The sequence below is a fragment of the Pelodiscus sinensis genome, chromosome 32 (genome assembly GCF_049634645.1).
Source record: "Pelodiscus sinensis isolate JC-2024 chromosome 32, ASM4963464v1, whole genome shotgun sequence".
Lineage (NCBI taxonomy): Eukaryota > Metazoa > Chordata > Testudines > Trionychidae > Pelodiscus > Pelodiscus sinensis.
In genome coordinates this window covers 4,492,594-4,516,404 of record NC_134742.1, presented here as the reverse complement: position 1 = coordinate 4,516,404, position 23,811 = coordinate 4,492,594, and the positions used below count along the sequence as shown (strand labels likewise).

The 23,811-nt window shown below is 50.2% G+C and overlaps 1 protein-coding gene across 1 annotated transcript in view; it reads right to left on the bottom strand.

Annotated features, from left to right (window-relative positions):
- LOC112547597 (killer cell lectin-like receptor subfamily F member 1) overlaps positions 1-23,610 on the bottom strand; it is a 45,527-nt gene extending 21,917 nt beyond the window's left edge. Inside the window, exons 1-2 of the mRNA XM_075913824.1 lie at positions 23,526-23,610; positions 455-544 (exon numbers count right to left, since the gene is read on the bottom strand). Of these exons, the coding sequence (XP_075769939.1) occupies positions 455-544; positions 23,526-23,610 (175 nt within the window). The remainder of the gene's footprint in view (positions 1-454; positions 545-23,525) is intronic.
- Between the last annotated feature and the right edge of the window lie 201 nt (positions 23,611-23,811).

Genomic DNA, 23,811 nt, shown 5'->3' with positions numbered 1-23,811 from the left:
ATTTAGGGATTTGGGGCAAAAATTTGTCAGGGATGGTACTTGGCCCTGCTGTGAAGGCAGGGGACTGGACTCAATGACCTTTCAAGGTCCCTTCCAGTTCTAGGAGATAGGCAATCTCCATAAATTTAACAGATATTAGATATGGGCCCACAGGAGAGTGAATCCAGCCCAGTGCTGGGGTGAGGACAGGGAATCCCACTCACTGAGCATACAGGTGCAGTCCTGTCTCACACCCACATGTAACAGTGATCCTGCCTGGGCTGGCCCACACACGGTTCATGCATCCAGCCCTTAGTCTTGTTCCTGGAACATTTTCCCCTGGTGCAAGGCGATGCCTGCGAGTTCATTCACACACCCACTGGACGGGACGGGAACCTCATTCAGCTTTGGGATGAGAAGAGAATTCGTGGTGTAGCATCAAACCCAAACAGGTCAATAGGTGGGTGCTACTTACCCCAAGCCGATAGTGCTATGACAGCTACTGTCAGGATGATGATCCCGGCCCCTACAGCGATGCGATGCCACCAGGGACACGGAGGGGAACCTGTAAGAGACAATGTTTGGAGAAACACCCTCAGCCCCCAGGCCATCTGCACTGGCACTTCCCAGCACAGTAACCATCTGGCTCAGGAGTGTGAAAAATCACCCTCCTTCCCCCTTAAATGTAGCAAGTTATAGCGCTGCAGTGGGGCTGAAGCCTTGTTGGGCCCTGGGCAAAGTGGGAGTGCGGATCCACTTAGGTAAGGGTATGGCAAGAACAGAAGGGGTGGGGCTCAGGCAGTCAGCCCTTAGCCTCCCCCAGTCGTCACAGCCGTGTGAGTGTCCCTCTAGCGCTCCCGTGGCAATTCACAGGGCCTGAGTCTCTGGTCACTGTCACTGGGGGTAGCGCTGGGGTTGCCTGGGAGCTCCAGGCCCCTTTAAATCCCTGAGCCCCATGGCAATTGCTCCCTTTCCCTGTGGGGGGGCCTGCAGTGTTGAAAAGCAGCGTGCAGCAGGCTACAGAACTGGGCATGCACAGACTGGTTCCCACAGGGCGCTGGGAGAGCTCTCTGCCTGCACAGCTAAGCGCATGCAGGGCCCTGGTGTGAGAATTGGCAATGATGCTTGTTCTTCCCCAGCACCCACTGCAGCCTCCTGCCAAGGGACGCCCATTCCTCTGCATAGACCCCTGGGGGCAGCGTTAGTAATGGCAGCTCCTTTAACCCATTCACCCAGAGGCACAGTCACACCATTTCTCCACTGTCCCTTATGAATGGATAGAAATCATTGTGTACAGCCACTGCTCCATCGTCATGGGCACTGGGTCACCCCATGGCTTGGGGAGACAGGCCCCCCCGGAGCCCCGCCTACTGGAGCCCTTGCTCCTCCCCCCACTGTGGCCTGCTAGCCCCTGCCCAGCCTCCTGCCCACACTATCCCTCCAACTCTGCAATGTGGCTGCTGGCCCTTGCCCGCTCCCTGCCCCCAGGGTAGCACCCCAACCGCCTCTGGCCCTGGAGCTCTGGAGGGCCAGCAGGCAGCACAGCCCCAGCCTGCCCCACCCCTGGAGCTCGAGAGCAGGTGAACAGAGCAGCCCCAGCCTGCCACGGCTTGCAGCTCTGGAGAGGCATGTCACAGGGCTGGGAAGGGACAAGTGAGGCAGTTTGGCACCTTCCCCTGCCTAGAATACTCCCCACCCATCTCTGCCCTGCTTCATGTCCTTCCTTATGGCCTCCCTGTAAGGTGATATCCATGGTCAATGCCTAGCAGGGCTTTGAGGCGGGAGAGAGCCACAGTGAGGGAGCTCAAAGGAGCAGAAACCAATCTACGTTTTTATAAACAGAAACACCTCTTTACATTACACCCAACACACCCTACATGTTCAAACTACCTGCACTAGAGAAAGGGATAGAGACTAATGTGTTGTTATAAACAAAACCTGTGGCACTTCTAAGGCCACTCACAAGTTTCACATCGCTATGGGAGGCTTACATTTCTTCCTGTCCTGGCCAAGGTTAATTCTGAGTCAATTTAAAAATGCATCCTTCGGTTCATAAAAATGGATCTTTGTGTGTGGATTTTCAGACACCTAGTTCAGATCATTACTGTGAACTCTACAAAACGGATCATGCTGGGATTACAAGTGGATGCAAACAGTTGTAACCCCCAAGGAGATTACTTGGATTCCTGGGGCTCTGTCTGCTGGCAGCTCAGGGAGAGGCTCTGAGTTTGCCTTGGCTCCCCATCCCTACCAGGGCCAGAGTCTGCCCGGCAACCCATAGGGAGTGAGATGCCCCTCCCAGAGGGAAGGAGAGACCATTGTTGAGGGGAGTCTGGAGCCAGCCAGGGAAGGGGAAGCTGGCTGTGTGGGAGCTAGTGAACCCCAGGCCTGCATGCAGGGTTCCCCCTGAGAACTAGCCTCTAGGGACCTGACGGCAGGATCCCTCAGCTGGGTTTATGTCTCCACTGTTGATTCCCAGTTGTGGAGTTTGCTGGGAGGCTTCCCCGGTCAGGCTGAGTTGGCTCTCCCGCTCCCTGGGTGAGAGAGTCACTGCATGGTCAGCTCAGCTCTAGCAGCAAGTTCAGGGCTGCTGCCTGCTGTGTGGGTCTGGAGGCTGGGCTGGGAGGCTGTAGTTTTGAATTTTGGTGCAGTTGTGTGGTCTGCATCTTGAGCCCTGCACCCCTTCACGGTGAGGGGGAATCCTGGGACCGAAGCAGCCTGGTTCCTGCTTAAAGAGGATCCCTGTGAGAAGAGAGCAGCCCTTTGCAGAGACGGAGTCATCTCTCAACCTGAGGCTCATCCATGGAGTGTGTGAGTGCACCAATTTTTAGTTAGGCAGGGAATTTGTTTGGGGATTTTATTACCTGCAGCATATTAAACTGTGGAGGGATTTACTGCCTTCTCCCATTTGTGAGTCCTTTGGGCTGTTCTGGACCTAGTCAGCTCCACTGCTAAACCACTGCAGAGAAGGATTGTGTGGTCAACAGTCATCAAGGGCCCCAACAAAGTACGCGTACCAACGGGACACTAACCTCACAGTTGCTGGGCACCGGTGACCCTAAAAATAGTGTTTTACCCTGTTCTGTTATAATTGTCTCCTGTTTAATATAATTGTGTTTATTATAGTGTATGTGTTTGTGTTATTTTCTGGGAGTCTCCAACTATCTGGCAAATACGTGGGGATTATCCTGGGCTAGAATTTTCCTCCCAAGCTGCCCTGGTGACCCTGCTAGGAAGGAGTGAGGGAGGTGGAGGCACCGCCAAGTACATCAATCAGAAAGAATAAAATTGAGTAGGTGGCGAGATCCAGAAGAACCCAGACCTATCCATCCGAACCTGAAAGGAGATTGGCTTTAAAAGAAGGTAACCAGGTGGAGAGGGGGCGCTACACAGTGGAAATAGTTTTTGAGAGGTGAGAAATTATTGTCTGGTATAGATATGTTCAGTACCTGCCACAATATGGTGCCTGCTCCTAACTAGAACCTCTTGGTACCATCGCCTGGCAAATTTCATAGAAATTAAAGCTGAATGCTTTACAGTGGTGATTGTGTTTTCTGTCTTTGTTTTAAAATGGCTTGTTTACTTTACCTTAAAATTCCTCAGGAAAATTATCTGGTAGATTTAGACTGTCATGAATTAGTTCAGGTTAAAAGGAAAGGTGTTTTTAAGAAAAAGAAGTGGGAAATCAAAGTTATCTTGGTATTGGAACTGAACTTCTACTTTTAATTTTAATATTGTGACTTCACAATTTTAACAGCAATTTAGTAGACAAGTTAATTTAAATTTCAGCCTTAGACCCTGATCCTGCGAAGATTTCAGCCTAGGTGTAATGTTAAGTCAGTGAGTGTCTGCTTCAGCGGGATGACTCATTTGAATGAAGTTAAACATGCGCATAAGCATCAGAAGGTTCAAGCCTTGGGACGACCCCCAACACACCAATGAACAACACACGGACCCTCAGGATCCCTCCTGCCAACCCCACAAGAGGAAGGCCTCTATATGGACCCCTCCTAACGGTCGTAACAAAAGTCTTGACTTCTACATCAATTGCTCCCACAAAACTGCACAGGCTGACACTCTCAGCAAATAACGTGTAACATATAAGCTCAGCCATGCAGAACGCAATGCTGTCCACAGCCTCAAACACAATTCTAACATCATAATCCAAGAGGCTGGCAGAGGGGGTGCTGTTGTCTTCATGGACAGAATAGGTTATGACAGGTCACCAACACCTCAGGCTCCTCTCCTCAGATCCCATGGAAGAATACCAAAAACCAACGAACCAAGCAAAAAGAATCCCTAAATCACCTGCTCATGAAACTCCCTGCTACAACTCGGGACCAGATCTACACAAACACTCCCTCAAATCCCCAACCAAGAGTTCTTCTTCGAGTGGTCCCCGTGGGTGCTCCACTCTAGGTGTCGGGCTCGTCCTGGCGCCGCTGATCGGAGGCTTTTCGTAGCCGTAACTGGCCGGACCGCGCATGCGCGGCAGGCTTCGCGCGGTTTCTTCAGTCACACGGTCCGGCCCCCCCGCCAGTTCCTTTCAACCGTCCTAGGTTGCTGACGGACATCGGATTCTCTCCTCAGAGACAGATCCTTGAGATATAAAACGTTAAAATTGTCACAAGTTTTCCACAGTTTATTGTTAATTAGTTAATTAGTTAGTCGTTTGTTCGTTTAAAAAAAAATTCTTGAAGTTCAATAGATAGTTACGTTACGGTTTTTTTCTCTATTATTGGTTATCTTTAGAAAATATATATATATATAATGCCCGGCTCTCCAGGGTTTAAGAAATGTGCTCTGTGCAAGGACCCCATGCCAGCATCAGATGGCCATGACGCGTGCATACGCTGCTTGGGAGAGTCCCATGTGCCAGGAAAATGTGCCCATTGCTCGAAGTTAACGGCCAGGGCACGTAAAGACAGAGACATGAGGCTGAAGCTCATCTTGTTTGACAAGGCTTTACAGCCCTCTGAAGCGCCCCAAGGAGAATCTTCCCGGACTCATAAGAAGACGTCTCCACCGCGGAGCGGGTCGACTCAAAAGAAAGCTAAGCGAGTCTCCCCAGCGCGCTCTCTGGCCGCGGTCCCTCGATCTAGAATCAGCGAGGGTGACCAGCCGGGTACCTCTGGAATGGGTTATAAGCCCACAAAGCATAAGCGAGACAGAGGTAAATCGGTGGGACAGTCGTCTTCAGCGCCAGCACCGTCCACTGCCGCCAGCCCTACCAGGCAGCAATCGGCACTGATGAGTCGAGAGCGGCACCCTATAGATCCGTCCGACCATAAGACGTCGGCACCATCGGTGCGGAAACATATTACGGCGCCGCAGTCGGCACCGGCCCAACCATCGGCACCGACAGACCAGACGGCACTGACGCGCCTAATGCCTGTGGCACCTGACGCGGTGCCGAGCGACAGCCATGCCTCGGCATCGGGGGTGGCACCGCATGCGCTTAAGAAGGGGTTTACGGCACCGGCGGACCGTAGTATCCCGGTTCCGCCTAAGGCACCGGAGAGTTAGCTTCCCTCCCCATCAGTGTCGGTACCGCATTCTCCAATACTGCTTTCGGACGATGACGATCGCATCTCCAGACGCTCTCCTGACAAAGGTCCGGTACCGACAAAGGCTCAAAGAAAGTTGGTTCCTCGAAGATTGTCTCCTTCGCCATCTCCAAAGTTCTCGCCGGCACCGTCTCCCTCCCCCCCGCGATATCATTCACCGAGGGACTCGCGTTACTATCGCGCCTCGCGTTCTCCGTGCCACTACTCGAGGCCGCACTACACGCATGTCTACAGACATCCCATTCCACACTTTGGGATGCGATCTCCTAGATCTCGCTCACTATCCCGCTCACCTTCGAGGTCATATGGAAGCAGGTACAGCGTTCCCTATTCATCTAGGAGACCATCCACCGATTATTCTTACCGTCATCGAGAGGCTGACTATTCCCCATATGCTTACTCAAGGTTTCGGTCACCTCATTCTTGTCGCTGCCGTACCTCGCAGCATGGGCACCAGTCACCAGTGGGTTCCCCGCAACAGTTGGTTCAAACCCCAAAGATTCGGGCGGCTGCTCCCTCACCTCCTCCTCAAATGTCGGATCCTGAGGAGGGTCAAATTTCAGATGAGGATGCCCCCTCGCACGCAATATCTCCACCTGACGTTGCCTCATCCTCTCCAGACGAAGCGGTGTTTCAAGGGAACGATTCACCCCCGGACGACAGTTGAGAGTTCCAAGATATGTTTAAGCGAGTAGCTGACACGCAGAACGTTCATGCGGCTGACGTTCAGATGAAGCACTACAAATTGCTTAAAAACCTGCATCCCAAGCAACAGTCCAGAGCAGCGCTCCCAATTGATGAGGCGATCCTTGAACCAGCCTCAGAGATATGGCACACCCCGGCCTCTGTCCCGCCCACATCTAAGCGGGTAGAGAAGAGGTATTTTGTACCTTCTAAGGGCTTAGAGTTTCTTTTTACTCATCCCCAACCGAACTCACTGATAGTAGACGCAGCCCTGAATCGAGCCAAGAATCCGCAGGCGAGGAATGCGGCAGCGGAGAAAGAAGCAAAAAAATTGGACATATTTGGTAGGAAGGTCTACTCATCCTCTACCCTTCTTCTTCGCATTGCCAATTATGCGGCGCTACTGTCCAATCATGGATTTGACAACATCGCCAAGCTATCAGGTCTGGCCCAGAATGCCTCCGAGGAGGATAAAGCCATTCTGCGCGCGGTGGTGCAGGAAGGATACGCTTGCTCCCGTGCCAGTCTGCAGATAGCCATGGATGTTGCGGACACGGCGGCGAGATCAATAGCCACCGCGATATCCATGCGTAGAGCTTCATGGCTGGCGGCGGCGGGTGCTCCGAGAGACCTGCAGGCGAAAGTCGAAGACCTCCCGTTCAACAAATTAAAATTGTTTGCGGACAAAACGGATGAACTACTTCACACCGGGAAGGACTCCCGGACGACTCTTCGTATGCTGGGCATGTACGTCCCACCGTTCTGCCGCCGGAGGTTCTTCCCATACCAGAGGCGATATGATTTCCAATTTCAGAGACAACAACCTCGTCCGTTTGATCACACCCGATCCAAACAGAGGCCACAATGCCGGCGCCCGCAACCTTCCAGGGCGAATAACCATCCGCAGACCAAACTACAGGTTTGACGTGTCTGTCGAGGGCGCAGTCGTACCAGTCGCGACCGCAATTACTACCAATACCTCTCCCATCTTCCATCATCGTCTTCGGCCTTATTATCATCGTTGGGCCGCAATAACCACCGACAAATGGGTATTGGACATAGTGAAATCAGGTTTCACCATCCCCTTTACTTCAATGCCCCCTTCCCACCCACCAACCCCGTCCCTTTTCAGGGACCCCTCTCACGAGACTCTTTTGCGACAGGAGGTCCTACGCTTGCTCGCCATAGGAGCCATAGAAAAAGTCCCTAAAGAGTTCTGGGGGAAAGGGTTTTATTCCCGTTACTTTCTGACGGAAAAGAAGTCAGGAGGATGGAGACCGATTCTCGATTTGCGACTTCTCAATCGTTATCTGAGAAAAATGCGTTTCAAGATGGTGACGCTAGCGACAATAATTCCGTCTCTGACTCGCGGCGATTGGTTTGCGGCCCTCGACTTGCAGGACGCATATTTTCACATTACAATTCACCCGGCACACAGACGTTTTCTACGCTTTGCAATACTCAATGACCATTTCCAATACAGAGTTCTCCCCTTCGGTCTGGCGGCAGCTCCCAGTGTCTTCTCGAAAACGCTGGCGGTAGTTGCGGCATACCTACGACGCCAGCACGTCCTCATATTCCCCTACTTGGACGACTGCCTCATAAAGGCCTCAACGCACCAAGAGACTATGCACATGATTTTGTTGGCCAGAAACACGTTCGATTCGCTTGGCCTGATAATAAACGAACAGAAGTCGACCACGGTCCCGACGCAAACTATAAAGTTCATAGGCGCAGTACTAGACTCGGTCATGGAAAGGGCATACTGTATATACTCGAGTATAAGCCGAGTTTTTCAGCACAGTTTTTGTGCTGAAAAATGCCCCCCTCGGCTTATACTCGAGTCAGCATCTCGAGAACTGAGGCGGGCGGGCTCAGCGCGTCTCTGCCGCCGGCCAGGTCTAGCCGCGTGAGCCCGGAGCTCCGGCCCTGGTAACCGAGGCACTCGGGGCGGGGGGGCGCTGCCGGGAGCGGGCTGGGCTCCATGTGTCGGGGGCCGGCGCTGCGCGGGGCGCTCGGAGCCTCTGCCGGCCGCTTGGGTTGCGGGTGCGCCCGCACGTGGTGATCGGAGCCAGCGGCCTCGCCCCGGGTCTAGCCGCGTGAGCCCGGAGCTCCGGCCCCGGTAACCGAGGCGCTCGGGGCGGGGGGCGCTGCCGGGAGCGGGCTGGGCTCCGTGTGTCGGGGGCCGTTGCTGCGCGGGGCACTCGGAGCCTCTGCAGGCCGCTTGGGTTGCGGGTGCACCCGCATGTGCTGCTCGGAGCCAGCAGCCTCGCCCTGGGTCTAGCCGCGTGAGCTGGTGCTGGGCGCTTTCTTGCAGGCGGCCCTTCAGGGGCTCATTGGATTGGCGGGAGGACTTTGAGGACTGTGTTGTGATCTTCTAATATTTAACATTACCGGTATTTATTTATTTATTTATTTCTCCTACCAAGAAATCTTAAGCACTTGCACTGAATTTGTCCTAAAAGGTAAAACCCTGCATGTAAAGTTTATTGTCCAGTGAGATCTATTAGATGATCATTAATTAATATACAATCTCTCTCAACTTATGACGCTGAGCTGTATACTCCTTACACAATATGTGGAATACAGGGGATGGAGTGGGTGGATTCTATAAGGAGTGGGGCTTATGAGAAGTAAGAAGGGTCAAAAAGGAGGGACGGGGCCTGGCGCCCCCCCATCCTAAAAATTCTTTTTTTTATCCTGTTAGAAATGGATCCCAATATTGGTACTTCTAATCCTGGACCAAAACAAAAACGCAGGTCATACGAAGCTGGTTTAAAACTTAAGGTTGTGTCAAGAGCAGAAGAAAGCAATAACAGTATTGCAAGTAGGGAATTTAGTGTTGACGAAAAACAAGTAAGGGAGTGGCGGAAAATGAAAGCTGACTTGGAAAAGATTCCAAAGGCAAAAAAAGCTCGACGTGGTTTAACGACTTCATATGGGGCTCTAGAGACTGAATTGCATAAATGGGTTATGGAGTGTCGTCAAAATGGTTACTGTGTAACATGCATGGGAATTCGCTTACGTGCCCTTCAAATGGCTAAAGATGACAAATTTAAAGCACCAGGCATTGAAAATTTTGTTGCATCAGCAGGATGGTGTACCTGCTTCATGAAGAGGTTTGCCCTATGTTTGCGGCAAAGAACGAAGATTTCACAGAAGCTGCCAAAAGACCTTGATGAAAAAGTGGTGTCATTCCATTCATTCATCATAAAACAAAGAAGGATCCATAACTATGACCTGGGAGATATTGGGAATATGGATGAAACGCCTATGACCTTTGATCTTCCAAGCAACAGAACTGTGGCAAGTTTGGGAGACAAAACTATTTTACTAAGAACCACAGGAAATGAAAAAAACCATTTCACAGTCGTTCTGTCATGTTTGGCTAATGGAACTAAGCTGCGGCCTGTCATTATTTTTAAAAGAAAGACCTTGCCTAAAAAGGTCAAATTCCCACCACGAATTATAGTGCGTGTATATATTAAAGGCTGGATGGATGAAGACAGAACAAAAAAATGGCTGGAAGAAATTTGGAATGGACGACCAGGAGCAACCTTAAAGAAAAAACCATCATTGCTAGTTTGGGATATGTTCAGAGCCCACACATCTGATGACATAAAAAAATTGGCAAAGTCTTCTCAAGTTACTTTGGCAGTTATTCCAGGTGGGCTTACATCTGTATTGCAGCCCCTAGATGTGTGTTTAAATAAACCTTTCAAAGACCGTGTGCGAAAGATGTGGCATGAATGGATGTCATCTGGTCAAGCTCGACTGACAAAAGTTGGAAATCTGAGGAAGCCAGACATAGAATTGATAGCACAGTGGGTTCGTGATGCATGGGAAGAGATTCCAGAGGACCTGGTGCAACGCGCCTTCAAGAAATGTGGCATTAGTAATGCTATGGATGGCAGTGAAGACAGCGCTTTGTATGAGAATGACAGCAGTGATGGTGATGACTGCGAACTCAGTGATGATGACAATGTCTATGCTGATAACCTCACACCAGCTGAAGCTCTGTTTGGACATACAGATGATGAGGAGGAGAACTCCAGTTTTGAAGGATTTTAGCTCTTGTGTGTTAGCTTGGTTGCTGATTGAGCTAAGGTTGTTGTACTTTTAAAGTTATGGTATTTTTGATACCATATTGTTTTTGTTGACCCCCTTTTGCACTTACAGAGCTAGGTTATTGTTTTTCTTTGAAATAAATATTCATGTAATTTTATTGGTATCTATCTTCATTTGTTACATTTACCAGTAGCTGCCTCATTTCCTACCCTAGGCTTATACTCGAGTCAATACTTTTTCCCAGTTTTTTGGGGTAAAATTAGGTGCCTCGGCTTATATTCAGGTCGATTTATACTCGAGTATATACGGTACTTACTTCTAGACAGATTTCAGGCAATACAGAATCTGATAAAAGTCCTCGATATCGCTCCGACTGTGTCCACCTCCACGACTCTGGTCTAGCTATGACTACATTGAGAGTTCATTTAGCAGCGATCAGTGCCTTTCACGAACCTCTACAAGGTTCTTCGATCTTTTCCCACCAGATTACAAAAAGGTTTCTAAAAGGCCTAACGAACTTGCATCCACCCCACAGGCCCCCTCCACCAACCTGGAACCTCGATTTGGTCCTACGGACAATTATGCATCCCCCCTTCGAACCGTTGGCATCAATACCACTCCTAATGTTAACGATGAAAGTAGTATTCCTATTGGCTATCACTTCTGCACGAAGAGTGAGCGAGTTAGGGGCGTTGATGGCGAGTCCGCCCTACACTTCCTTTTCAAAGACCACAGTGACCTTATGTCTACACCCAGCGTTCATCCCCCAGGTCAACACTTCCTTCCATATTAATGAACCCATAGTTTTAACTGCCTTCTACCCCAGACCGCATGCTTCTTCATCAGAGACCTTGCTGCATATGCTCGATGTGCGACGAGCACTCGCTTTTTATATAGACAGAACACACTCATGGAGACGCACGGACAGACTACTCGTGTCCATAGCACAGCGCTCTAAAGGCAATCCTCTTTCCAGTCAACGCATAGCTCGGTTGATTACCGCTTGCATTACAACCTGTCATTCACTCAAGGGAAAACCTCTCCCTTCTCAACCTGCTGCGCATTCCACTAGGGCGATGGCCACCTCCACTGCATTTGCCAGAGGTGTGCCTCTCAGCGACATCTGCCGAGCAGCCACCTGGTCCTCTAGCACTTCGTTTATTCATCATTATGCTATTGTACGACGTTGGTCCTCGGACGCAGCCGTAGCGACCGCGGTTCTAGCCTCTACGGAGGAACACTGACCCGGTGCGCATGGGGGTTACTGCTTGGTACTCACCTAGAGTGGAGCACCCACGGGGACCACTCGAAGAAGAAGGGGAAGTTACTCACCAGGTGTAGTAACGATCGTTCTTCGAGATGTGTCCCCGTGGGTGCTCCACGTCCCGCCCTCCTCCCTGCTCCGGGTCTGTTTTTGTCTCATTGCAGATTCCGGACGGTGACAGGAACTGGCGGGGGGGGGGGGGGCCGGACCGCGTGACTGAAGAAACCGCGCGAAGCCTGCCGCGCATGCGCGGTCCGGCCAGTTACGGCTACGAAAAGCCTCCGATCAGCGGCGCCGGGACGAGCCCGACACCTAGAGTGGAGCACCCACGGGGACACATCTCGAAGAACGATCGTTACTACACCTGGTGAGTAACTTCCCCTTCTCAATCTGCTCCTCAGGATCCACAAACCTGAAAATCTCAGATGTCCCATCATCTCAGGCACTGGCACACTTACAGCAGGATTATCTGGTTCTACTGACACTTTCCTCAGACTCTATGCCACCAGCACTCTTAGGGTATGTCTACACTACAGCGCTAATTCGAATTAGTTAATTCGAAATAAGCTAATTCGAACTAGTGCGTCTAGACTAAAAAATTAGTTCGAATTAGCGTTTTGCTAATTCGAACTAGCATGTCCACACTGAGTGGACCCTGAACTGAAGTTAAGGATGGCCGGAAGCAGTGCCGGCAGGGCATCAGATTAGGACTTAGAGCGTGGAGCTGCTGCCTCAGGCTAGCTGAGGGCTGTGCTTAAAGGGACCCGACCCCCACCCCGGACAGACAGTTCTAAGGGGTGCCCCGCTTGCAAAGCAGTCCTGGCTTGGAGTGCCCTGAGTGCCCACACTCGGCACATCACAGCACTCGGCCATCAGCCTGGCAGCACTTGCCGCAGGCTGCCATCTGGGAGGGGCGAGGGGTCAATCAAGGGGCTTTAGGAGAGCTTCCACCCTGAGAAGCCCGCAGAGCCACCCAAGTCCTCCCCATTGGGGGCTCGTACCCCATTCCTCCCTCACCTCGTTCCACTTACCCCTCCCTAGCCCCCCTTCCTGATGTACAAAATAAAGGACACGTGTGTTCAAAAATAGAAACTCTCTTTATTGAACAAAACTCGGGGAGACTGAGAAAAGGAAGTGGGAGAGGGGAAGAGAGAGGCTGGGAGAGGGGAGGGCAACTAAAATGATCAGGGGTTTGGAACAGGTCCCATATGAAGAGAGGCTAAAGAGACTGGGACTTTTCAGCTTAGAAAAGAGGAGACTGAGGGCGGATATGATAGAGGTCTATAAAAGCATGAGTGGTGTGGAGAGGGTGCATAAAGAAAAGTTCTTCATTATTTCCCATAATAGAAGGACTAGAGGACACCAAATGAAATGAATGGGTAGCAGGCTTCAAACTAATAACAGAAAGTTCTTCTTCACAAAGCAAATAGTCAACCTGTGGAACTCCTTGCTGCAGGAGGCTGTGAAGGCTAGAACTATAACAGAGTTTAAAGAGAAGTGAGATAAAGTCATGGAGGTTGGGTCCATGGAGTGGTATTAGCCAGGGGGTAGAAATGGTGTCCCTAGCCTCTGTTTGTGGAAGGCTGGAGATGGATGGCACGAGACAAATGTCTTGGTCATTGTCTTCGGTCCATCCCCTCCAGGGTCCCTAGTGTTGGCCGCTGTTGACAGATAGGCTACTGGGCTAGATGGACCTTTGGTCTGACCCAGTACGGTCATTCTAAGCTCAGGGCTCAGGGTCAGGGGTCTCACTGGACCACCTTGATTTTCATGCAAACCTGCTCCTGTGTGGCCAGGCTGGCAGCTCTCCTGCTCTAGACGGCCACTTTCCTGTGCCTAGTGCGGAGGTCGTGGATGAGGTCCACGATCTCCACACTAGACCAGGCGGGCACCCGCCTCTTGCAGACCTGGGCAGGTTCCCGGGAGCCGCCAGCCTGGTCCCGGGAAGAGGCGGAGGGCTGGGTGGCAGCGGGTGGCTTTAAGGGCTCTGGGGCCGGGAGGGGGGCAGACTTGTTTTCCTTGTGGTGCCCAGAGTGGCCACCAGGGAAAGCTGGGGAGGGCTAGCCTCCCACTAGTTTGAATTTAGTGGCTACACAGCCCTTAATTCGAACTAGCTAATTCGAACTAGGCGTTAGTCCTTGTAAAATGAGGTTTACCTAGTTCGAATTAAGCGCTCCGCTAGTTCGAATTAAGTTCGTACTAGCGGAGCGCTAGTGTAGCGTCTATCAAAGCTAATTGGAACTAACGTCTGTTAGTTCGCATTAACTTTGTAGTGTAGACATACCCTTAGATACCTTTAGACACCACTGACTTCCCGAGGAAATGACAAAACATCAGGAATCTTCCTGAAAACACCATCCTGGCCACCATGGACACAGAAGCTCTTTACACCAATATTCCACATGAGGACAGATTACAGGCTGTCAGGAACAGCATCCCTGATGACACCACTGCACACCTGGTTACAGAGCGCTGCGACTTTGTCCTCACCCACAACTATTTCCAATTTGAGGACAAGTTGTATCTTCAAGTCAGCGGCACAGCCATGGGCACCTGCATGGCCTCACAATATGCCCGTGTCTTTATGGCTGACACTGAACAACATTTCCTCAACTCTCATCCCCCAACTTCCTTATTCTGTTTAAGATACATTGATGACATCAGAAGGCGACCCTTGAAGAATTTCACAAGGAATTCAACAACTTCCACCCCACCATCAACCTCAGCCTGGACCAGTCCACACAAGAGATCCACTTCCTTGACACTACAGTGCAATTACACAATGGCCACCAGCTTATATCAGAAACTTACCAACTGCTACACTTACCTACATACCTCTAGCTTCCACCCCAGGTACATTTCACAGTCTATGGGGGTATGTCTACACTACAAAGTTAATTCGAACTAACAGACGTTAGTTCGAATTAACTTTCATAGGCGCTACACAGGCAAACCGCTAGTTCGAACTTAATTCGAACTAGCGGAGCGCTTAATTCGAACTAGGTAAACCTCACTGTACGAGGACTAACTCCTAGTTCGAATTAGTTAGTTCGAATTAAGGGCTGTGTAGACACTTAATTCGAACTAGTGGGAGGCTAGCCCTCCCCAGCTTGCCCTGGTGGCCAATCTGGGCTCCACGAGGGAAACTCTTCTGCCCCCCTCCCTGCCCCAGAGCCCTTAAAGGGGCACGGGATGGCTACGGTGCCCGTGCCAGGTGCAAGCCTGCCAGCACCCAGCCAGCAGACCCTGCACCTGGCACGGCACGAGCCAGCCACCTGCTGCTACCCAGCCCTCCGCCTCTTCCCGGGACCAGGCTGGCAGCTCCCGGGAGCCTGCCCAGGTCCGCAAGAGGCGGGCACCCGTCTGGTCTAGTGCGGAGATCATGGACCTCATCCGAGACCTCCGCACTAAGCATAGGAAGTGGCCGTTTAGGGCAGGATAGCTGCCAGCCTGGCTGCCCAGGAGCAGGTTTGCATGAAAATCAGGGTGGTCCAGTGAGACCCCCGACCCTGAGCCCTGAGCTTAGAACGGCCGTACTGGGTCAGACCAAAGGTCCATCTAGCCCAGTCGCCTGTCTGCCGACAGCAGCCAACACTAGGTACCCTAGAGCAGATGGACCGAAGACAATGACCAAGCCATTTGTCTCGTGCCATTCATCTCTAGCCTTCCACAAACAGAGGCTAGGGACACCATTTCTACCCCCTGGATAATAGCACTCCCTGGACCCAACCTCCATGAATTTATCTAACTTCTCTTTAAACTCTTTTAAGTTCTAGCCTTCACAGCCTCCTGCAGCGAGGAGTTCCACAGGTTGACTATTTGCTTTGTGAAGACGAACTTTCTGTTATTAGTTTGAAGCCTGCTACCCATTCATTTCATTTGGTGTCCTTTAGTCCTTATTTTATGGGAACTAATGAAGAACTTTTCTTTATGCACCCTCTCCACACCACTCATGCTTTTATAGACCTCTATCATATCCGCCCTCAGTCTCCTCTTTTCTAAGCTGAAAAGTCCCAGTCTCTTTAGCCTCTCTTCATATGGGACCTGTTCCAAACCCCTGATCATTTTAGTTGCCCTCCCCTCTCCCATCCTCTCTCTCCCCTCTCCCACCTCCTTTTTCCAGTCTCCCCAAGTTCTGTTCAATAAAGAGAGTTTCTATTTTTGAACACACGTGTCCTTTATTTTGTACATCAGGAAGGGGGGCTAGGGAGGGGTAAGTGGAAGGAGGTGAGGGAGGAATGGGGTACGAGTCCCCGATGGAGAGGACTGGGGTGGCTCTGCGGGCTCCTAGGGGTGGAAGCTCTCCTGCAGCCCCCCCGATTGATCCCCCCGGATGGCAGCCTGCAGCAAGTGCAGCCGGGCTGATGGCCGAGTGCTGTGATGTGCCGAGTGTGGGCACTCAGGGCACTCCAAGCCAGGACTGCTTTGCAAGCGGGGAACCCCTGAGAACTGTCTGTCCGGGGTGGGAGTTGGGTCCCTTTAAGCACAGCCCTCGGCTAGCTTGAGACAGCAGCTCCGTGCTCTAAGTTCTAATCTGATGCCCTGCCAGCACTGCTTCTGGCCATCCTTAACCTCAGTTCAGGGTCCACTCAGTGTGGACATGCTAGTTCGAATTAGCAAAACACTAATTTGAACTAGTTTTTAAGTCTGGATGCGCTAATTCGAATTAGCTTAGTTCGAATTAACTAATTTGAACTAAGTTCGAATTAGCACTGTATTGTACACCTAGCCTTGTTTACAGCTGAGCCCTAAGATACAACCGGATTTGCTCCAATCCCACAGACAGAGACATACACCTACAGGATCTCTATTAGGTGTTCTTAAACCTGAAATACCCACCTAGAGAAGTGAAAAAACAGATCGACAGAGACAGACGAGTATCAAGGCATCAGCTTCTTCAAGACTGGCCCAACAAACAAAACAACAGCACACCACTGGTCATCACCTACAGACAGCAAGTTAAATCCCTCCAGGGTATCACTGACTATCTACACCCCGTCCTGGAAAATGACCTCTCACTCTCAGGCTACGTCTATACTGCACCTCTTTTCTGCAAAAGCGTATTGCAAATGAAGCGCAGATTAGCATATCGCAGATTAGCATATTCATTTGCATAATTAGGGGCCGTTTCTGCGCAAGAGGCTTTTGCCTCATTTTTTCAGGAAGAATGGCTCTTGCACAAGAGGGGAGTTTTGTGCAAAAAGAAGCCATTTACACAGCTCCTTTTTGTGCAAAAACGGCCCCTAATTAATTATGCAAATGAGGGGGCAATATGCGAATCTGTGCTTCATTTGCATAAACTTTTGCGTAAGAGAGGTACAGTATAGACGTAGCCACACAGTACACAGGCCAATCCTTGCCTACCAACACCCCCCTAACGTGAACAAATTCTTTCCAACAACCATACTGCACACCTCAGATACACTCACCCAGGAACTCACCCCTGCAAGCAACCCCGATCACATCTACATAAATGACACCATCACAGGGCCTATCCACATAAGAAACCATATCAGAGGCTCATACAACTGCACATCCACCAGTGTGATCTATGCCTCTGCCATGGATATTGGCTGAACTGGACAGCCTCTGTGACAAAGGACTAAAGGACACAAATCAGATATTGGAAATGGTAACACACAGAAACCTGCTGGGGAACATTTTAACTTGCCTGGACACTCGCTAATGCAGGGATGGGAACTTCCAGCCCACAGGTTGGATCCAGCCCACCAAGCAATGTAATCGGCCCCTCTGGGAGTCTGGCACCATGAAACGCTGTGAGGGGTTCCTGGGGCGGCTTTAAAAGCTTCCCCCAGCCTCTCCTGCAGTGCTGCCAGATACTCCTGGCTGCTCTCCTGCATGTAGGAGGCGCACAATAAGTCTGGCCAGAGGGGGAAAGCATCACTTGCTGGAACTCCTGCATAAACAGGAGCTCTGGGGTTTCTGTGCTTGCTGCCCTTCCCCTGAACCAGGCAGCTGCAAAGGGGCTGGAGCTGTTAAGGAGACAGGCAGGGACCAGGAGGGAAGGACGAGGAGGAAATCCATCCTGGAGTGGGAGGGAGGGGAAACCCCCAAGTTTCTTCCCTGCATGAGAGAGGCCACAGAGGGGCCAGCTTCTCCCGCCCCCTCCCCCCCCGTCTTTTCCTTGCATGGGGAAGCCACATGCTGCCAGCAGGGCCCCTTAACACTGAGGGTACGTGTATACTAGCCCCCTAGTTCAAACTAGGGATGCTAATGAGGGCGACCGAAATTGCAAATGAAGTGCAGGATTTAAATATCCCGTGCTTCATTATCATGTTCCCAGGTTGTCGCCATTATTTCTCCTGGAATGAGGTTTAACAGCTAATTCAAGTTAGGGCTTTACAGGCAGTCCCCGGGTTACGTACAAGATAGGGACTGTAGGTTTGTTCTTAAGTTGAATCTGTATGTAAGTCAGAACTGGCATCAGCCGCTGCTGAAACTGATCAGTTTCAACAGCCGCTGAATCTGGACACCAGTTCCACTTACATACAGATTCAAGATAAGAACACCAGGCGTCCCCAAATCAGCTGCTGCTGAAACTGATCAGCAGCTGATTCCAGGAACCCCAGGGCAGAGCAACTCTGCCTTGGGCTTCCTGTAGTCAGCTGCTGGTCAGTTTCAGCAGCGGCTGACTTTGGGACGCCTGGGGCAGAGCAGCTCGGGTGCTGCTGGCTTGGTCCAGTAGCGTGACTCCTCCTCGGAGCTACTGGACCAACCCAGCAGCACCCCAGCTGCTCTGCCCCAGGCATCCTGATTCAGCCGCTGCTGAAACTGATCAGCAGCTGAATCAGGACGCCTGGGGCAGAGCAGCTGGGGTGCTGCCGGGTTGGTCCAGTAGCGCCAAGAAGCGGTGCTGCGGGACCAACCGGCAGTGCCCCACCTGCTCTACCACAGGCCCCCGGCTTTGCTCCACGTCTCCCTGGTCTGCTGGGGGGGGGGGCACTAGTCTGCAGACCAGGGAGACGCTGCACAGAGCGGCGGAGCACCCGGCAGGACCCTCGCCGCTTCCAGCTGATCTAGAAGCGGCCGCGGGTCCAGCCCCCGGTGCTCCGCCGCACCCAGCCAGCAGCCAGCAGCCCAGGGAGACGGGGAGCAGCTTTTCTCGCCCCGGAGAAGGCGGGCGGCGGGACCAGGTGTCCCACTGCTCTAGTTCTCCGGGGCGAGAATCCCCGTTCGTAACTACGGATCCGACGTAAGTCGGATCCGCGTAACTCGGGGACTGCCTGTACTTCGAACTCCTGTTTCACAGCTGCGTGTAGACGCAGGCAGTTATTCCAGGCTAGTCAGTTTCCAAAATGGTGACCGCCCAGGAACATGCTAATGAAACGTGGGATATTTAAATCCCAGGCTTCATTTGCAATTTCGGTCGCCCTCATTAGCCTCCCTAGTTCAAACTAGGGGGCTAGTGTAGACATACCTTTAAGGAGGAGAAGGGGAAGGAGGGAAGTCCCTTGCAGGAGCGGGAGGGAAGGGAAAACCCATCCCCAGTGTGGCAGGGCATCTGTCCTGCACTGGCCCTTTAAGGGCAAAACCCAGCCCTGAGTAAGGGCTGAGAGCAAGCCCCAGCTGAGGCCTTATTGCTGATTAGGGCCCAGCAGGGGGCTGTAGAAAGAAGGGCCCCTGGGGGAGAGGAAGAATCACTCTTGCTCTGGCTGGAGAGCCGGAGGGACCTGGCTGCCTGGGAAGCAGGGCTGGGGAAGGAAGGCAGAGCTGGGGAGCACTGGCTTGGCTTCACCCCAGGCTGCAGGGCCTGAGGCTACTAGGGCTGCAGGGGGGCAGCCAGGGTTGGCAAAGGCAGCAGGTCCAACCCCCGCCCCCTCTTGCCAATGCCGAGTGGCCATTTCAGGCTGCAGTTTGCCCGTGAGGCAGGGGCTAGATGAAGACTGGCAGTGGGTCACTGAGGCAAGGAGGGTCCTGGGGAACTGTGTGTTCAAGTGCAGAGACTGATAAACAGCCCCCCCTCCTCCCAGAAGGGGCTGGGGGGACACTGGAGCAAGTCCAGACTGGAGAGGGAAGCGAGGGCAGGGGGAGACACCAGCCAGAGGGAGGCGACCAGTGAGCCAACAAGCTAATTCCCAGGGCTACCGGCAGGGGGCGCTGAGGTGGTGAGTCTGCCCAGTGACACCCAGTCCCTTCCCTGCATGGGGTGCCTTTAGGGAGGAAGGGGTGGCCACAGCTGTGCAAGTGAAGCAAACTCAGTCCTCACACTACAATACTAAATAAAAAAAAGATCACACCACATCAGGGAAGGTTTTGAATGGCCCCCGACTGATGTCCCTGTGGGTAGTGACCCCTGACCCAACAAATGTTCCCCTCCCCTGCACTAATGGGTGTAAAAGTGACTGACTTATTACACAGACATTTCAAAAGCCAGCTGGAGAGAGACGCTGCAGAACCTGGTTTCACATACAAGTTTGACTCCTGCAGTCAAGGTTTGAACAAAGACCTGACCTGGATGGGCTGCTGCATTCCACAGCCTAGTGATGGAAAAGGCTCAGAACCGGGTACTAACAGCCCACTCTGTTAGCCTCCGTTAGCAAGGCTGCTCTAATTGACATTTCCCCCATTTTTTTCCTTCTCTCTCCCTTCTCTCATCCCCTCTCTGTCTCTGCTATTCGTTTGTACTCTGGACCCCTGACTCCACTCATCTGAGGAAGTGGGTTGTGCCCACAAAAGCTCATGACACCATCTACATGTGTGGTTAGTCTCTAAGGTGCTGCAGGACTATTAGCTGTTTTTTAAGTTTGTTCTGTAACAGATTAACATGGCTACCCCTCCGAGGCTTTCCCCAACACAAAGTTCTGCACTATGGTGGCAAGCATTTGGAGGATGAGGCCCTTAGCTGTAAGACAGGACATACAGTACTGCCAACGGTCATGGTGATTCGTCATCACTGACAAGTTTAAAATCAAGACGGGAGGGTTTTTCTAGCTCTGCTCTAGGAATTGTTCTGGGAAATTCTACTACACAGGACACCAGACTAGATGATTGCACTGGTCCTGTCTGGCCTTGGACTTTGTGAATAAAGGTCCCAGTCCTGCAGCCACATCCACATGTGTCAGCCCTTGTGTCCATTCACTTCAATGGGATTCTGTGCAGGTGGGTCCCACAAAGGCTCAGATCAGATCACAGGACTGGGGACTAAAATTCCATTAATTAACCCAGAGCCAGTCTTCAACATAACAAAATCATAAAACTGAGACTAAATAAACCATGTACAGTCAAATTCAGCTCTTTGGTACAGTGATGTGTGTTTGGAACGACTTCTATGGCATTCTATGGAACGACTTCTGGATTTACATTGATGTAACAAGCAGAATCTAACTCCTAACATGTTTCTCAAAAGTAGATCAGATCCTGTCTGCAAATAATATCTAAAGTGCCTGGAAACAGCTTTATGCAATTTCACAAGAATTACATTTAACGAGATAGATGCATACTAAGTTACATATTACTATGAAGTAAACATTGACAGTTAATAAAACTCCATCAGACACTTCAGGAAGAAGTACAATAAGAAGCTGTGCGATAATTCATTTATGCTCACAAGTTGTAACTGTATATCAAGAAGGAAAACTTCTGAGATGAAGGAAGCACATTTGATAAATAGCTTGATTAAATATCTGGACAATTAAAGTGAAATTTTTAGAAACACCTCTTACTAAGGCACTTCTGAAAATTTGTATCTTTATGTAAATCTGTAGCCTTACTGTACTTATGAAAAATATACTGTAAATAGAGTTATTTAATAGTTGATCATTTCACCCACTCTCCAAACTAGCAAGATTTTAAACTAATTTAATATAATTTTTCAGGGGAATCACAAATTAATTATGATACTCAATTTACACGCTTTACGTTAAATTATAACACATTTGTGACATTGCATCCCTTAGTCTTCATGGAAATATGCTTAGGAACAGGAATATTCCTAACTCAAATATTCTTTATACAAAATATTGGATGTAAGGTCATTTAAAAAGTTATAATCTGTTGACTGAGTCTGTTCTATTTGTATGCATGAATCATTCTCTTATTTGAAGTTAGAAATGTGAAACATAAACCTGTTTGCTGATCTAGACCTGTGATGTGAGCACAATTAGAGGTACTTAAGGATCTTACTGCTGGGTATTTAGGGCAATGAGTTGGGAAGAGTCTTGCTTTTCTTGTGAGCCTAAACTATAGTTGGCTTCTAGAAACCATTTTTGACACTATATTTTTTTCACTCAGAGTAAGAAAAGTTTGAACTAAACACAGAGGATTCCCACATGGGGCAAAATCTACATAAAGGCATGAAACCAAACAATTGGGGTGGCTGTGAGATGCCAGGACACCCCTGGTTACCACCCAAGATGACTCCAGGGAACGTCTGAAACTGAACAGGGGGAAGGATCAGGCCAAAGCCGGGAGACTCTTGCTTGTGAGAAAAGGTGATTAGAACTACTATTAGGGTAAGACTGTGCATGTATTACGTTTCTTAAAGCAAAGTAAGTTACTAAGCAAAATAAAACAAAACATGGTAGTTAAGCTTAATGCACTGATTAATTAATTGGCAGCGACTCACATCCTACATTTTATGCTTAATAAATAAAATCACTTTTGTTAATTAATAAACCCAGTGTAAATAATTGTTACCAAGGAGGATACAACAGCTGTGCATTTCTCTCCTTCATTGATAAAGGGGGTGAACAGCATAGTGAGATGGATTTATCTGGGGTTCTGGTTCCGCAAGGGCTGTGCACCGGGGTCTCAATAACTGAGACCTTCCCAGAGTTGAGTGGATCTTAGTGTTTGTGTTGCTCTGCTGTAGACTTTGACCCCCAATTCTGTGCCTTTGCTGGGAGAATCAGAAGTTCTGACTCAGCAGGACAGTGTGGTGGGGTCCCTAGAGGGCAGGTAGGCAGGCACAGTAGTAATTTCGGAACCTCAAGTGACAATCTCAAGAGGGTTTCTGTGACCGAATCCATCACAACATTTTGTTACATTTTCAATATTCCTAAACCACCGATAACTCTTGATAGTGTCCACCAGTCCCACCCATCCAATCCCCTTGGCCAGGTTCTTCTCTGGTCCCATTTTCCACATTCCTCTGATACAGGGCTTTCCTCTCCCTATTTATATCACTACCGAGGTCAGTAGACCCATCCCACTGGCCCCATTATCTAGACCAAATGGCACCTGAGGCGACGAGCATCTTCAATGCCCCCCACCCCCATTAAAGTTTTGAATATCTCATAGTTTACTGCATTTGTAGACAATTTCCCCAAGCCTAAACCCAGTACCCCAGGTAATTACATGGGTCACTTGTTCCTAAATCCAGTCTTTCCCACACTACCTACCATCCACCACATTCTTCATGATCCTCTGCACATAACTGGCTCCCTGCCTGGTCTCAGATTCCACCTCTTCTCTCAGAGGTATGTGGATTTTAACCCTCTCACATATAACAAATTCTAGTCTATGAGCCTCCCATATTCCTTGTGCTCAATCGTTCTATGTAAAACTCGCCCCATGTACTGCTCTCTGCCCCCCAACTATAACCTACTTACTATGGACTGTTACTGCAATAGTTTGTTGGTATGTCCTGCAAACATGTGAAATAAATAGGAAGGTCCCATATAAAGTACAGCTATTGCATTGCACTTGCATTTGCAGGCTTAGAATGTCAGCAGCTAAGAAGTTTTCTGTGACATGCGGCAATAACAACCTAAGATGCACTCTATTAGCTTAATAGATTTCAGTTGCCAAATGCTGAGAGCAGTAAAGCTTTTTCCATTAGCTAAATCCTACCATATATAAAGCACAGAGCTGCTCCTTGCCTCTAGACAAAGTTACTCTAAATTATTTGTGCTGTCAATCAAGCAATAAATACTTTAGAGAAATGGAATCCTCCCCAAAGACTGCCCGTATTGGTGCAAAAGTAAGAGATTAAATCCACTCACTGAGATGTGGAGATCGTCTTGGTGGCCTCGGAGAGAAACTGGCTCCAGGAATGTTTAAATCAGCATAAACTATTTCTCCAGCCATGGCAAGGAGAGAGGAAGATGTGAGCGTACAGTTGTATCTAAGAGCAGTCTCATGTGGGTGTCTGCCCTCTGGTTAGCAGTAGCATATTTCTGTTCTATTCTATGCAGAATCTGATAATGTGCTCCTCACCATAATGGCTGAGAGACTTGTGTTAGTGCATTAGGTAACGTGACTAACGCCAGTCACGTGTGTGTTCTCTCC